Genomic DNA, 17,553 nt, shown 5'->3' on the forward strand with positions numbered 1-17,553 from the left:
GCGGTCCTCCTATCTTTGTTTCAATGCTGGGTTATGTCAGTGACCTTTACATATTTGTGAATGGAATTTGAAACGTATGAATACAGCAATGTAATTATACTTATATATCCTGTATATCTATGGAAGTTTTAAACATTCTGTGTTAACCACTTCCAGTCCGGGCACTTATACCCCATTCCTGCCCAGGTAAATTTTCAGCTTTCAGCGCTATCACAATTTGAATGACAATTGCGCAGTCATGCAACACTGTACCCATATGAATTTTTTTGCATTTTTTTGAGACGGATAAAGCTTTATTTTGGTGGTATTTATTCACCACTGGGATTTTTATTTTTTTTGCTATGTAAATTAAAAAGTCCAAAATTTTTGAAAAAAAGTGTTTTTCTTATAAAATTTTGCAAATAAATAGTATTTCATCATAAATCTTGGCCAAAATGTATTCCGTTATATTTTTAGTAAAAAAAAAATAACCCAAATTAGTTTTAATTATAATTTTTAAACATTTTGTTTTTAATTTTTTTTATATTATTTATTATTATTTTTTTACTTACTGTCACCCTAGCAGTACAGTGTCACCATGGTGATGAAGATTTTTTTTTTTTTTACACTGATTGCTTTTACACCCATAAAGGCTGTAAAACAATAATTTCTCCTTCTATCTAGCTGCATTCTTGCAGCCATTGTGAACTACTGAGTAAGCTGTGATTGGTCACAGCTTGTCACATGGTACAAGGCTGTTGTGAATAGCCTTGAACCATGTGACCTCTGTGATCATTCACAGATTTCACATGTAGTAAGCAATGATGTCAGAAGTGACATCTTGCTTACTACTCTGCATGTGATCACTGATTGGCCAATCAGTGATCACATGATCGGAACCTTGTACAGAGGTCCCGTCCGATGATCGGTGTTCCACTGTGTCCGGAGGACACAGCGGACACCGGATCGCGGTGCTGCGTGCTCCCAGAGAGTGTGCACAAGCAGAGTGCGGGGAGGCCATTTATAAACGGCCACCCAACCCTGCACTGCCACCGTTTATATACAACGGCCAGACGGGAAGTGGTTAAATAAAATATGGCTCTAAACTTTTATAAACCTAATGGTCCTATCCGCTTTGTTATCTGCCATAAAAACCCAGTGAAAAAGGTTTTTACATATGTGGTTCTATAAGGGATGACAGCACTCCTTGTCACCACACTCACTATTTTCAGTTGATTATCAGTGCAGATGTCTGCTTTGACACTTGCCGGCAGTACTTTCCTCACGCTGAGACAATGTGAGGAAAGTACTGCTGATAACCGGCAAGTGTGTACTTACATAGTGGTCAGCCATGATTGGACACAGCTGATCACGTGGTAAAAAGCCGCTGTGATTGGCCATGACATGACCATGTCAAGTTATCAGCTGTGTCCAAAGGACACAGCGATCACAGGCGGTCACCAGGTGGGGGGGCGAATTCCAGGAACACGTCATATGACCCCCTCCCAGAACCGGATGACCGTGCTGTAGCCGTCATTCAGTGATAGCGCGGTACAGGGACGGACTGACCATTTGAAAACTCGGGCACTGCCCGAGGGCCTGGGGTCAGTAGGGGGCCCCATGAGATGCCCCTGGTACCTTTTTCATAGGCTTTTTTGAGTTTGGGCAAGGACACAGGGGCCCCATGATCCCCTATTGCCCGGGGGCCCCATGAGTTGTCAGTCCGCTCCTGGCGCGGTAATAAAGTGGTTAAAACAAGTAAATATGATCTACTTTCCTATCCATTTACTAATGCTAGCAGCATAAGGATTCAAAACAGTCGATGCAGATTGACAGAGTGAAGTACGTTTGGGCGGTAATTTATTTTTTTTACAGTTCATCAAAAAAAGATCATTTCAATGCTGATTGGCAGCTGAGGCACGATTCAGAGTTTGTCTCAGACACTTTTTTTTTACCTCCCCCTGAATTTGTATTTTGGAAATTCCCCGATTTGTTATCACACTGTTCTCTGTACATCCTCTCATACACCCAGGTCTTCTTGAGTCAAATAAACATCTCGCCACCAGATGGCGACTACATAAGTCTTCTTTGCTTCCCCTCACACACCGCCAAGTCAAGAAAGGAAGATTTACCTGAGGGGTTGGGGGGGGGGGCTTACCGTTAGGACACGCCCCTCCCATAACCGGCACCAATAGACTGCAAAATTCTCGCGGGTGGCCAATCGGCTGCAGGGAGGGCGGCACGTGCCGCGTTAGCAGTGAGGGAGGGGCGGAGTCGTACGGTCACAGTGGCTCTGGAGTGCTGTGAGAGGGAGAACGCTACCGCTGGGTCCGTACAACATGCCGCTCGCACAATTGGCTGATTTGTGGCCCACTACTGTGGAATTGGTGCCCGAGGACACGGAGGTAAGAGCAGTGCTGTGAGCGGGAGGCACTGTCCGGAACTTCATGTAGTCGGAGCGGTGTGTGCTCACCTCCTGTCACTCGGCTGCATCCCTGTACACATCACGGGTACACCATGGGTGAGCTCCTCTGTGACCAGCTCCGGGTATGTCAGGCAGGAGAGCTCAGCATGGATTGTTCCTGTCAGGGCTCTCCGCTCCTCAAGGTTATCAGTGAAATGAGAGGGGACGGATGGGCGGAGGGCAGTGAGAGGGGCAGGCTCCGTGTACCGTACCTGTGTGTACCGTATCTCCGTGTACCGTACCTGTGTGTACCGTATCTCCGTGTACCGTACCTGTGTACAGTGCAGTCACCTGGACATGGAGTACACGGGCATGAGCGCGGAGGAGCTCAGCAACAGGTGCTGCTTCTACTACTTGTCTCGGTGCTTGTGCTGCTGTACGGCGTATGGAATGTATCGGTAGCTTCACTACACAGACACCTTCTTATCCAAGGGGACCCTCACAGGCATATTCAGGGCTGGGGGAACCTGTGCTAAAATCCATTCCTCAGGGGTCAGGTGCAATGATGGCCCTGACATTGGTAGCAGGCAATCAAAATTCCCCCCTTACACTGGGGGTCCGAATATTCCCCACTTACACTAGCGATCGTAGCGCCCCCCCCTCCCTTTGCGCAGGCGATCGTAGCGCCCCCCCTCCCTTTGCGCAGGCGATGGTAGCGTCCCCCCTCCCTTTGCGCTGGCGATGGTAGCGTCCCCCCTCCCTTTGCGCTGGCGATGGTAGCGTCCCCCCTCCCTTTGCGCTGGCGATGGTAGCGTCCCCCCCTCCCTTTGCGCTGGCGATGGTAGCGTCCCCCCCTCCCTTTGCGCAGGCGATCGTAGCGCCCCCTCTCCCTTTGCGCTGGCGATCGTAGCGCCCCCTCTCCCTTTGCGCTGGCGATGGTAGCGTCCCCCCTCCCTTTGCGCTGGAGATGGTAGTGTGTCCCCCCTCCCTTTGCGCTGGCGATCGTAGCGTCCCCCCCTCCCTTTGCGCTGGCGATCGTAGCGTCCCCCCTCCCTTTGCGCTGGCGATCGTAGCGTCCCCCATCCCTTTGCGCAGGCGATCGTAGCGCCCCCCTCCCTTTGCGCAGGCGATCGTAGCGCCCCCCCTCCCTTTGCGCAGGCGATCGTAGCGCCCCCCCTCCCTTTGCGCAGGCGATCGTAGCGCCCCCCCTCCCTTTGCGCAGGCGATCGTAGCGCCCCCCCTCCCTTTGCGCAGGCGATCGTAGCGCCCCCCCTCCCTTTGCGCAGGCGATCGTAGCGCCACCCCCTCCCTTTGCGCAGGCGATCGTAGCGCCACCCCCTCCCTTTGCGCAGGCGATCGTAGCGCCCCCCCTCCCTTTGCGCAGGCGATCGTAGCGCCCCCCCTCCCTTTGCGCTGGCGATCGTAGCGTCCCCCCTCCCTTTGCGCTGGCGATCGTAGCGTGCCCCCCTCCCTTTGCGCTGGCGATCGTAGCGTGCCCCCCTCCCTTTGCGCTGGCGATCGTAGCGTGCCCCCCTCCCTTTGCGCTGGCGATCGTAGCGTGCCCCCCTCCCTTTGCGCTGGCGATCGTAGCGTGCCCCCTCCCTTTGCGCTGGCGATCGTAGCGTGCCCCCCTCCCTTTGCGCTGGCGATCGTAGCGTGCCCCCCTCCCTTTGCGCTGGCGATCGTAGCGTGCCCCCCTCCCTTTGCGCTGGCGATCGTAGCGTGCCCCCCTCCCTTTGCGCTGGCGATCGTAGCGTGCCCCCCTCCCTTTGCGCTGGCGATCGTAGCGTGCCCCCCCCCCCCCCGCGCGCGCGCTGGCGATCGTAGCGTGCCCCCCCCCCCCCCCCGCGCGCGCTGGCGATCGTAGCGTGCCCCCCCCCCCCCGCGCGCGCTGGCGATCGTAGCGTGCCCCCCCCCCCGCGCGCTGGCGATCGTAGCGTGCCCAGCGATCAAAGTGTGTCGCCCCCCCGCGCTGGCGATCATAGTGTGTGTGTGTGTCGTCCCCCCTGTTCGCTGGCGATCATAGTGTGTGTGTGTCGTTCCCCCCACGCTGGCGATCATAGTCTTTGTGCCCCCCCCCCCTCCCCGCGCTGGCAATTATAGTGTGTCTCCCCCCGCGCTGGCGATTATAGTGTGTCCCACCCCCCCCCCCCGCGCCGGCGATTATAGTGTGTTGTCCCCCCCGTGCTGGTGATCATAGTATTTCCCCCCCCCCCCCGTGTGCCGGCGAAAATGGTTTCCTCCCCCCCCCCCCTTGGGCATGTGATCGCGGTGTCCCCCGCGCCCCCCTTGGGCATGTGATCGCGGTGTCCCCCGCGCCCCCCTTGGGCATGTGATCGCGGTGTCCCCCGCGCCCCCCTTGGGCATGTGATCGCGGTGTCCCCCGCGCCCCCCTTGGGCATGTGATCGCGGTGTCCCCCGCGCCCCCCTTGGGCATGTGATCGCGGTGTCCCCCGCGCCCCCCTTGGGCATGTGATCGCGGTGTCCCCCGCGCCCCCCTTGGGCATGTGATCGCGGTGTCCCCCGCGCCCCCCTTGGGCATGTGATCGCGGTGTCCCCCGCGCCCCCCTTGGGCATGTGATCGCGGTGTCCCCTGGTCAGTAGGGGGCCCCATGAGATGCCCCTGGTACTTTTTTATAGGCTTTTTTTTAGTTTGGGCAAGGACACAGGGGCCCCATGATCCCCTATTGCCCGGGGGCCCCATGAGTTGTCAGTCCGCCCCTGCCTGGCAGCCCATTATTGTGAAACTGGGGGGGCATTCTGACCACCAGTATAAGGGGGGCATTCTGTATAATGCAGTATCATTCTTATGCAATCAAAGGCGACCTGCCTTAAAACCCTATCTTCGGTCACAATAAAAAATTAAAACCTTGAGTGCCCCTCCTCCATACTGCAAGAGGTAAATGCTTTTTTTTTTTTTTTTTTTGCTCAGGGGTAGAGGAATATAGTGTATTATTTACCTTAATCCTCACTCCAGCAAGCTCCTTCCATCTGTGTTCAGTCCCCATAGTCTCTTCTGTAAGACACTTCCAGCCATGGTTGTATGCTTACTTCTTACACAATGCAGGATTAATATTCCTACATTGGACATGAAACTGAGGGACTGCCATCAGCCTGGAGCAGAGGAGAGCACCAAAGCCTGCCAGACTGAAGGGTAAGGTAAGGGGCCTCTTTCTCCAGCCCCTAGTTATTATTATTATTAAACTGCAGGGAGACTCTTTTTTTTTTTTTTGATTATCATGACAGAGTTGGGTTTTAAGGGCATACATTCTCTATGCCTGGTTTGCATCAGCTGCCAGAATTAATTTAAAACTGATACAATATGCCTGAGTAAAAACTTTACAGATGATTACAAGCAAAATATTGCTTCCCAATATAAGTTGTAATAGAAGCACATTTTGTTGTCATAATATTTCCTTGAAAAGGTTCAGGGGAGCAAACGTATGGCTTATCTATGCATTATTAACCTGGTCACTTGTGTGACAATCTAATTTAGATCTACCAACAACCATATGTAGTGTGAGAACCTATGTGCAGCTTGCTAAGTTAGATCCGGTTAGGTAGGCCCTCACACTACATGGCTGTTGGTAAATCTAACGCTCACCATACATGTTACAATCTAAACGTACAATCTCCTTTAGAACTACAAACAGCTATGCAGTGCTAGGTCCTGCTTGGTTGGATACAAATTGATTGGATCGATTAAGGAGGATCTTCACCCTGGAAAAAATTGTCAGCAGCTACAAATACTGTAGCTGTTGACTTTTAATGCAAAGACACTTACTAATCCAAGGATCCAGCGCTATCCTCATCAAGGCCGGTTATTTTGGGTCCCTGGTGGTGCCATGTTTAAAGCAAAGAGAAACCCATTGATTTAATGGCTTCACAAAACTGTTACATTCCCGGTGGCGGTTAGCATTCTGGGAATGCTAACTCACATTTGCTTGTGCTCTCAACCAATCTACCAAACTGTCAAACCATCAAATGGCTGGTGTCATAACTGATCGCATTTGCAGCTCCATGGTAGTTGCAGATCAAACAATGGTGAAGATGGCAGCTTCATTGGCTGAAAAAGATAGGAGGGTTTAATGTGGAAAGCAGTCTGTGACTCCCTGTGGTGAAAAGGACCCACGTGATGTGTTCTGGGAGGTTGCGGGGACCTTCTGCTGGGATCCACTAGGCCAGGGGTCTTCAAACTTTCTAAAAAAGGAACCAGCTTACTGTCCTTCAGATTTTGGGGGGCAGACAGTGGCTAGTGGTGTAGAAAATGTCCTGGTATCAGTAGGAGTAAACCATGCTCCATCATTGGTGTCAATGGGAAAAATAATGCCCCATTATTAGTAGTAGGAATTATGCCCCTATTGGTGGTGTCAGTGGGAGGAATAGTGCCCCTATTGGTGGTGTCAGTGGGAGGAATAGTGCCCCTGTTGGTGGTGTCAGTGGGAGGAATAGTGCCCCTGTTGGTGGTGTCAGTGGGAGGAATAGTGCCCCTGTTGGTGTCAGTGGGAGGAATAGTGCCCCTGTTGGTGTCAGTGGGAGGAATAGTGCCCCTGTTGGTGGTGTCAGGGGGAGGAATAGTGCCCCTGTTGGTGGTGTCAGGGGGAGGAATAGTGCCCCTGTTGGTGGTGTCAGGGGGAGGAATAGTGCCCCTGTTGGTGGTGTCAGGGGGAGGAATAGTGCCCCTGTTGGTGGTATCAGGGGGAGGAATAGTGCCCCTGTTGGTGGTGTCAGGGGGAGGAATAGTGCCCCTGTTGGTGGTGTCGGGGAGGAATAGTGCCCCTGTTGGTGGTGTCGGGGAGGAATAGTGCCCCTGTTGGTGGTGTCGGGGAGGAATAGTGCCCCTGTTGGTGGTGTCGGGGAGGAATAGTGCCCCTGTTGGTGGTGTCGGGGGAGGAATAGTTCCCCTGTTGGTGGTATCAGGGGGAGGAATATTTCCCCTGTTGGTGGTATCAGGGGGAGGAATATTTCCCCTGTTGGTGGTGTCGGGGAGGAATAGTGCCCCTGTTGGTGTCTGGGGGAGGAATAGTTCCCCTGTTGCTGGTATCAGGGGGAGGAATATTTCCCCTGTTGGTGGTGTCGGGGAGGAATAGTGCCCCTGTTGGTGTCAGGGGGAGGAATAGTTCCCCTGTTGGTGGTATCAGGGGGAGGAATAGTTCCCCTGTTGGTGGTATCAGGGGGAGGAATAGTTCCCCTGTTGGTGGTATCAGGGGGAGGAATAGTTCCCCTGTTGGTGGTATCAGGGGGAGGAATAGTGCCCCTATTGGTGATGTCAGGGAGAGGTATAGTGCCCTTATTGGTGCTGCCGGGGAGGAATAGTGCCCCTATTGGTGGTGTCAGTGGGAGGAATAGTGCCCCTATTGGTGGTGTCAGGGGAAGGAATAGTGCCCCATTGTTGGTGCCAGTAGGAGGAATTAGGTCAAAAGGGCCGGATAAATGCAGGCAAAGGTTTGCAGTTTGGAGACCACTGGCCTACGTGATCGTAGTGGAAGTGGATACCTGCCAGAGGAGGAGATTCAGTGGAACGTTCCTTTAAAGGAAAATTGATATTACAGGTAGTTTACAGTCAGATTGTAATATATGGTGACCCTTGGGCTACGTTCACACTAGCCTTGTGTGCAGGCGGCAGAGAGGCGTTTGGGAAGCGTTTTTACCGCTTCCCAAACGCCTCTGCCAATTCTGCACATTACAGCACATGGTGCTGTTCTAACGGGAGCGTTTGCGTCGCGGCAAAACGGACGCCTCTGGTCGAGTCAGGAGGCTTTGAAGCCTCCTATTCTCGTCTATGGTGCCGCTCCGCAAACGCCCGGCCGGCGTTTGCGGTGCTGTTGCGAAGCGGTTGCGGGGCATTTGCGGAGCGGTAACACCACTCAAACTGTATTATAGGCGTTTGTGGGGCGTTATTAACGCTTGGTGAACGCATAGCAACCGCCACTAAACCGCGCGTGCGGCGTTTGCGGAGCATTTGCCGAGCGTTAAAAAACGTTCCGCAAACGCCGGACCAACGCTTGCCAAACGCTATAGGGGCAAGCGTTGGTAAAACAGCCAACGAGCCCTTAAGGAGATTCTATAAACAGATTGCGAGTTGTGACCAGTTTAATCTCAGTTGCACTAATAGTCTTGAGAATGAATGCAATCACTCGTAAAAGTGGCAAAAAGTTAAATTGTCTGGCATTATTTTGGTATTGCAGCAATTTGGTCCTGGCTGGATCCCTACCAGGTAAACAATGTGCATGGTGTCTGCATGTTCTTTCAGATGTTCTACTGTGCCTGCTGAAATGCAGGGAAACCGTCCCTGTACCATTTTTAAAATTGCAGGGGACCTGCTTAGTGCTATGCATTTCCCAACACAGGAAAATGCTCTGCATTTTCCGATTTATGGGGGTGCCATTAATTAACAGCAGCATGTTTTTGGTTCTGGAAAGCATGCTTTTTCCACGCAGTCCTGCATAACCTGTGGAGAGGTAGGCCTACGAGAAGGGAGTTGCAATAGTCAAGGCAAGAGATCACAAGGAAGTGAATGAGTAGCTTGGTAGTTAAAATGAGGCAAGTTTTAGAGATATTATGGAAGTGAAGTTTACAAGCGTTTGAAAGCAATTGGTTTTGTGGCTGAAAGGACAGGTCAGGGTCTAGGATTACACCTAGTTAGGGCTGTAACTAACGAATATTTTCATAATTGATTAGTTGGCCGATTATTGTTTTGATTAATCGGATGTAAACCTCAAAGTTTGGTGTATAATTTAGTTAATATATAAAGTTAAAAAAAAAGACAATTTATTCTTGAATATCTATATGCCGTGGTAAATATAAATCACCAACTAAATGGTTAGGGAACAAACTTTTAATCGTGTGTAAAGGCAAGCGGCTCAATACTTTTGACAATTGTGTGTGTGTTTTATATACATACACTATTAGAGGTTGAATCTGGTACATATCAGACTCAGAGATCAAAATTTTGATTTAACCACTCCGGAAAGCTTTATGACAAGGCCATTTTTCACTATTCAGCACTGCGCTACTTGAATTGCTAATTGCTTAGTTATGCAAAGCTGTACCCAATAGAAATTTATATAATTTTTTTTTTCTTTCTTTTGGTGATATTTGGTCGCAACTGGGTTTTTTTTGCAATATAAACAGAAAACAGGTGAACATTTTGAAAAATATATTTTTTTAATATTCTGCTATAAAACTTATCCAATAAATTTAAAAAATATATATTTCTTCATAAATTTTGGCCAAAATGTATTCTGCTACATGTTTTTGATAGGAAAAAAATTCCAATAAGTGTGTATCAATTGGTTTGCATGAAAGTTATAGCACATACACACTATGGTGTATATATACTGGATTTTTTATTTATTCTTTTTATAGTACTAATGGCGGCAATCAGTGACTTATAACTGGTGTTGCGGACAATCTGATAGTAACTGACACTGGGGGGAACTGGCCAACTGCCACTAACATCACTAGTGGCATTAATACAATGGCACTGTCGCTGTACTAATGTACTAACGACACTTGCTGGGAAGGTGTTAACATTTAGGGTGAACAAGGGGTTAAATATGTGCCTAACTATGTGTAGTGTGTACTGTGTGCTGACTACTAGATTTCTCTGTTCCCTGGTAAGCAACACAAAGCTCTGTACAGTGATCATACGTAGCCGATCAGCAGGTCCTGTCCGTAAATCATTGGCTGGGATTTGCTGACAGGCTGTATACAATCTCAGCGGGTGCCAGGTGGAGGGTGCACACGCTTGCTCTTGAAACCCGACAGTAGGCAGCTGTCTACTATGCACAACTGCAAGCTGTACCAGGTTGAGTGCTCCAGTTTTAGTAAATCTTACTAATGTTACTGGTTGGGAAGGAGTTAATATCTAGGGTGATCAAGGGGTTAAATGTGTGCCTGACTACAGTCCGGTCCATAAATATTGGGACATCGACACAATTCTAACATTTTTGGCTCTATACACCACCACAATGGATTTGAAATGAAACAAACAAGATGTGCTTTAACTGCAGACTGTCAGCTTTAATTTGAGGGTATTTACATCCAAATCAGGTGAACGGTGTAGGAATTACAACAGTTTGCATATGTGCCTCCCACTTGTTAAGGGACCAAAAGTAATGGGACAGAATAATAATCATAAATCAAACTTTCACTTTTTAATACTTGGTTGCAAATCCTTTGCAGTCAATTACAGCCTGAAGTCTGGAACGCATAGACATCACCAGACGCTGGGTTTCATCCCTGGTGATGCTCTGCCAGGCGTCGACTGCAACTGTCTTCAGTTCCTGCTTGTTCTTGGGGCATTTTCCCTTCAGTTTTGTCTTCAGCAAGTGAAATGCATGCTCAATCGGATTCAGGTCAGGTGATTGACTTGGCCATTGCATAACATTCCACTTCTTTCCCTTAAACTCTTTGGTTGCTTTTGCAGTATGCTTTGGGTCATTGTCCATCTGCACTGTGAAGCGACGTCCAATGAGTTGTGAAGCATTTGGCTGAATATGAGCAGATAATATTGCCAGAAACACTTCAGAATTCATCCTGCTGCTTTTGTCAGCAGTCACATCATCAATAAATACAAGAGAACCAGTTCCATTGGCAGCCATACATGCCCACGCCATGACACTACCACCACCATGCTTCACTGATGAGGTGGTATGCTTAGGATCATGAGCTGTTCCTTTCCTTCTCCATACTCTTCTCTTCCCATCACTTTGGTACAAGTTGATCTTGGTCTCATCTGTCCATAGATTGTTGTTCCAGAACTGTGAAGGCTTTTTTAGATGTCGTTTGGCAAACTCTAATCTGGCCTTCCTGTTTTTGAGGCTCACCAATGGTTTACATCTTGTGGTGAACCTTCTGTATTCACTCTGGTGAAGTCTTCTCTTGATTGTTGACTTTGACACACATACACCTACCTCCTGGAGAGTGTTCTTGATCTGGCCAACTGTTGTGAAGGGTGCTTTCTTCACCAGGGAAAGAATTCTTCGGTCATCCACCACAGTTGTTTTCCGTGGTCTTTCGGGTCTTTTGGTGTTGCTGAGCTCACTGGTGCGTTCCTTCTTTTTAAGAATGTTCCAAACAGTTGTTTTGGCCACGCCTAATGTTTTTGCTATCTCTCTGATGGGTTTATTTTGTTTTTTCAGCCTAATGATGGCTTGCTTCACTGATAGTGACAGCTCTTTGGATCTCATCTTGAGAGTTGACAGCAACAGATTCCAAATGCAAATAGCACACTTGAAATGAACTCTGGACCTTTTATCTGCTCATTGTAATTGGGATAATGAGGAATAACACACACCTGGCCATGGAACAGCTGAGAAGCCAATTGTCCCATTACTTTTGGTCCCTTAACAAGTGGGAGGCACATATGCAAACTGTTGTAATTCCTACACCGTTCACCTGATTTGGATGTAAATGCCCTCAAATTAAAGCTGACAGTCTGCAGTTCAAGCACATCTTGTTCGTTTCATTTCAAATCCATTGTGGTGGTGTATAGAGCCAAAAATGTTAGAATTGTGTCGATGTCCCAATATTTATGGACCTGACTGTATGTGTAAAGTGTGATGCTTTTACTAGTAGAAGGTGAAAAAAGAAGGCTCTTCTAAGTGCAGTATTCCAGGTCAACTTTAATAAAAAGCAGTTAAAAACACTTACAATGTGGTATTACAAAACAGGCTTTTGTACTACCACATTGTAAGTGTTTTTAACCGCTTTTTATTAAAGTTGACCTGGAATACTGCACTTAGAAGCGCCTTCCTGTTTCTCCTTCTTCTGCACAGAGTTTGTCTCCACTCATTAGAAGTGCTGCTCAGTACTGGTTTCCCTACACACCATCCATCATCAGCTGCCATACTTCCACAGCATTGTCCACAGACGCACCCTGCTACCCAACTTGCTTTTACTAGTAGATCTCTGGTTTACAGGGATTTGAAACTGACAGATCGCTCCCTCTGTACAGAGCTCTGTGTTGTTTACAAACACAGAGCTCTGGGCTGTGATTGTACACCTGAAAGTAGACAGCAATATACAGGTACGGCACTTTGCCCGCAGTACGTTGCGGTCGCCAATTGGTTAAAGAATTTTTTTTTAAAAACTCTAAAATGCTGTTATGTGGATTTTCAGACAGGATTGTAGTATATTATGCATGATAGACTCTCATGTCATAGGTAGGTAGCTTTTGATACAAGCTACCTGTGCCTGCTGTCACTTATGATGGCCATACACAAATTAATTTTTCGGATTGAAAATTTTCATTTTAAGAACGTTCGTTCAATTTTCAAATCGTTAGTGGGAGTCAAATCGACATTTGTTTTCTACCACAGTGATGGGGAATATTCGAAAGAGCAGAAAAGAAAACCTTTCTGGATTGAACCACTTTTTGGACGGTGTATGCATTGCTCCTCACACATAAGTTCTCAGGCACTTATTGACATGTATGGACGGTGTACTGAGCTTGTGCTGCACTGAGCTGGTTGACCACTAATTTCATTATTGATTATGTCAATTAGATGTCTCAGCTCTACATCTAGTACCCAGGCGTGAGGGAAGGGAGTGATGGTTGTATTATTGATCTTGATGGAAAAGTCCTGGAGGAGGGCACAAGCGTCAACAAATTATTTGCCAGTTTTACAATGCACATTCACCCTTGTGTTTGTAATATTTGCTGATTTTGTGCAGTGATGTTACATTGTTGAGCATGTTACCTTTGCTAAAGCAGCTATCCATAAACATTCAGCACTCTGAACTGGTAAATCCAATAATTTTCCTAATTCCTTAAGATTTACTACTATTGTTGGCAAATGCAAAAGACAGATGTGTCTGGATTTGCCTGAACTTGACAAATAGGATTCTTCTACCCAACAGAAATGTTGCCTTCGACTTGTACCAAAGGTTTTATAGAATTGTATAAGAATCTAAACATATGTGGCACATGTCCAGCCGAAGCTTTTCTTTAGTATTTGATAGAATGGGGAAGGATTACAACCCCAGTCAGGTTTTTACAGGTATTCTCCCTTGTAGAGATTCCACTTCATTTAGGGCTATGCTTATAAAGCAGTGAATCTGACATTCAGTAAACATTTGCTGCTGGTGAATCTTCCTGTGATGTTTGTTTTACATGACCATGATTTATTCACCACCAGGGAATGTTTGGAGAAAGTCACATTGACTGATTTATGAATATGCCCATTAGTGTCCCAGTGACACCATTTCACCGACAGGAAGTGTAGATAAATATCCAACAGGGAAAAATACTCTCTTTAATAGAAGGCTGGAACCCCTGTCAGCTGTCCGTGTTGAAAATTTCCCTCCACTTTCTGTCTGTTAAGGGTCCATGCACACTGGCTGAAAAACACTAGAGCCCTTGACAGAAAAAAATGCTCATTTTGAGCGTTTTTTTGTACAAGTGTTTAGGAGTGTTAAGCTTTCATACTATTTTCAAAAACGCAAAATGGAAGGTTTGTTTTTTTTTCTGCCTCTAAACGCTGAGCTAAAAATATGCGTCTAAACGACCTAATGTTCATGGACACATAGGAAAACATTAGTTGTTCCTACAGGAAAAATGCTAAACTCCTCTAAGAGCAGGGGTTTTTTTTTTTTTAAGCCAGTGTGCATGGAGAATTAAACCATTGCTCCTGGGACAGTAATTAAGGGGAAATTACTGTAATGACGCAAAAACTGATTCACGTCCTCTCCTGTGCCATTAAAAAAAAAATGGCTGGGCATACACTTTCAATTGTTGTAGGATATTTTCAGTTTTGTAAGCTTTGGTTATAAAGCCATTTTGTACAGTAAAGTTGGGTATACACTCAGGTGTATTTACCACAAGGCATTTGCCTAGGGCGGCATTTCCCAGGGGGGGGCAGCACTGCCCCTCGGAAGAATGGATGGAAGAAGGGACACACTCGGTATGGGGACCTGGTTGGTTCCAAGAGAGGCTGCAGGTTTGATGACGGTGTATGCACAGCCCGCCTCTCGTTCCCAGGGATGTCTGGAACTGTGAAGGTGAGTGTCTTTCTCTCTCTCACCATGGGGGAGATGGTGGCTGGTGTATGGGGGGGGGGCAGTGGTAGTGGAAGGCTCTCTCGGGTGGGAGGCAGGGGTGTTCTTGGTCAATGTCAGGCTCTCTCTGCGGGGGCTTTGGGGGGGGGGGATTTCTGTGTTGCCTACGGCAGCGCAAAACCTGAATACACCACTGTATACACTAATATATTTTCAGACGAGAATTTTTGTTTTAGTTCGATTTTCTAATCATTAGTGAAGTGAAATCAACATTTTGTGTTCGAACATATTGATGAGAAAATTTGAAGGTGCAGGATGGCACACTTGAATGTTTTTCTAACGGTGAATGTGGTTTTCTTGTGGGAAATTAAATTTTTTCCAAAATCAAGTGTTAAAAGCAAACAAAATTTCAAAGACAGTCCAGTCAACGAATGAACGAAGAATCTTCAGAAAATTTTCGTTAGAAAATCTAGTGTTTACCCAGCTTCAAGTGGAAGTCCAACCTATTCCTAACTATGCTTATATCTGTTGCCACTCCTTTTCTAAATGCTATTCTTTCTACCCAGTGAAAGGAAGATGTCAGTACGTACCTATTCTGAGGGCAATCTGGTCTGGTCACATGACCTCCCCTATGGCCAGCTTCAGTGAAGAGGAGAGATCACCAACAACAGCTGGAGGGCCTGGGCGCTGATGTCACCCATAGTTTTGCTATGGGCATGTGTTGTCGGCTGTCCCTTCTCTACACGGAAGCCACCGCTCACAACTGATCATGTGACTGGACCAGAGCACTCTCAGGATAAGTATACAAATCTTACATTCACAGGGTAGATTGAATAGGGTTTAGAATGTGATTGTAGGAGCAGATTTAAGCTTGTTCAGGCTGGACTTCTGTTTTAATGCTTCAGCCAATGTATTGCTGACTTTGATTTCTTTGTGACAAGATATTTTGCAGTAACAAAAAACTGCACTCTATTTTTTTCACTTACACCCCAGTCACACTGATCTGACTTTAAAATCGTGCGACTTCCAATTAAGTTGCACAGTTTCAAAGTAGGATGGTATTCCGGTCACATCAAAGCCGATTTTGGAATCATGCCACTTACAGTGAAGTTACCCGATTTCAAAATCGGGTGACATGCCAATTTCAGTAGCAATTTGCAAGACATCTGAAACCGATGTCTATGCAAATCGCAACAGTAGTAGTACATGCACTACTTTAGAAATCGGTGCGGCTCCGACCAAGCCGATATGACCGCTCTAATAGCGGACAATAGGGTGCGACATGGCATATGATTTGCAAGTTGCATGGCTTCCAAATCGCATGCCAAATTGCACCCGATGTGACCGGGGTGTTAAGGTGCAACTTGCAACACATCAGCGGCTTGCAAAACAGATGTCTGTGCAAGTTGCACCTAAAGTAGTGCACCAAGTCGGAATTGCACCGATATGACCGCTGTAATTGCGGACAATAGGGTGCGAATTTCCATGCGACTTGCAAGTCCCATGGCATGGCAAATCGCATGCCAAGTCACACCCGGTGTGACTGGGATCTTAACAATCTCCAACCATTTCAGCATGCAAGTCTGTCTAAAAACAAATAGGGCTATGCAGGGGTGTGGAAATTTAAAAAAAAAATTACTTTTCCAGGGGCTGAATTGATATCCCAATCTACTTGTCCCTCATGACAATCTACTTGTCCTGATAAAATTTTTTTTTTAACCAAGACCTTATTTAAATCAGGTGCTTTATGGAATGTCTGGGGCTTTTAAAAACAAAAGGGGCTTTATGGCCCTTATTTTTAACATTGTGCTGTTTATCTCCTCATACTAGCAGGGAGGGGAGAGACCTTGCAGTGTAATGAGCACCGATTGGCTGCTTGTCAGGAAAGGGGAGTGTCAGGCTTATCCTTTATCCCTTTTGCTGCCAGAGCCATTTTTGCACACATTTAAACAATCATTTAAGGCCTGACGATTACACAAAACTCCAAAACATGATATATTTTCTGAAATCAGAGACCCTAGAGAATAAAATAGCGGTAGTTCCAATTTTTTGTGTCACACGATATTATCACACAATTTCAGTAAAAATATTTGTTAATTTTAGGGCACAAAAAGCAATAAATGATCCAAGTTTTTTGTACAATATAAAAGACGAGGTTGCATCGAATAAATAGATATCCAACATGTCAAACCTTAAATTTGCATGTGCTTGTGAAACGGCAACAAACTTTAGTACCCTATATATTCTATAGGTGATGCTTTTAAAGCCTCTTATAGGTCATCAGTTTTGCATTACGGAGGACGTCTGGTGCTAGAAATATTGCTCTCATTCTGGCGTGAGCGGCGATATGTAACGTGTATCGCAATCATCGATTTCATGTGTGGGCGTCCCAGCGCGTGCTTTTAAATTTGTGCGTGCATACATTTGTGGGGGTGCCTTGAAAAATCCTGGGGGGTGGGGTTATATGCTTGGGTGTAACTTACATTTTTTAAAAATAAGAAAACATTTTTTTTACTTAACTTTTTTTTTTTTTTTTATCACATAGGGGACAAGAAGGTCCGGGTTAGGACAAAAAGGGGAGGGGAGCGAATGTGTCACATCACACTGCATTACATTCTTTCTCGGCGGCTGGGAATCTGTCAACGGGGACCCGGAAGTGATGTCACATCACTTCCGGGTCAGGACAAGAAGGGGAGGGGAGTGGACCCATAGGTGTGAATGTAGCCTAACACTCCCCTCCCCCAGACTGCTCAAGGTGCCCCCTGTGCTCATTCATCTAGAGTGGGGGCACTCTAATACAGGGGATGTTGCACTGGCCAGATCACCAGGTGAAAACAGAGGAAAAAAGCGTACAAAAAATAATGCAGCCATTACATCTAAGGATTGATAAGCGGCATTATATTACAGTTTTGGTTTTGGGCTAAATACTGCTGTAATGTGTAGATCATGCTTCCTCACCCATTATCTAAAAATATGTATATAATTTAATTATAAATTGTATATCATATAAAATAAAGTGTAACAACACTGAACTCCAGGCGTGATCTGCATATTACTGTCCCACTTCTCCACTTCGTCCATTCAGAGAAGTCCTTGTATTTATTGAGAAAAAAAATTAAGGAATTCTGCAAATGGTGGCAGTGTTAAGTGAGCAACCCACTGTGGCA

General features: G+C 46.8%; 1 protein-coding gene across 1 annotated transcript in view; it reads left to right on the forward strand.

Moving 5' to 3' along the window:
- Positions 1-2,270: 2,270 nt before the first annotated feature.
- Positions 2,271-17,553, forward strand: part of RPS6KA1 (ribosomal protein S6 kinase A1) — a 225,784-nt gene continuing 210,501 nt past the window's right edge. Inside the window, exon 1 of the mRNA XM_089686229.1 lies at positions 2,271-2,384. Coding sequence (XP_089542355.1) covers positions 2,319-2,384 — 66 coding nt within the window. The 5' untranslated portion in view covers positions 2,271-2,318. The remainder of the gene's footprint in view (positions 2,385-17,553) is intronic.

Source organism: Staurois parvus, unplaced genomic scaffold, assembly GCF_062004578.1.
Source record: "Staurois parvus isolate SC_StPar_1 unplaced genomic scaffold, SC_StPar_1.0 ptg000394l, whole genome shotgun sequence".
Classification (NCBI taxonomy): Eukaryota; Metazoa; Chordata; class Amphibia; order Anura; family Ranidae; genus Staurois; species Staurois parvus.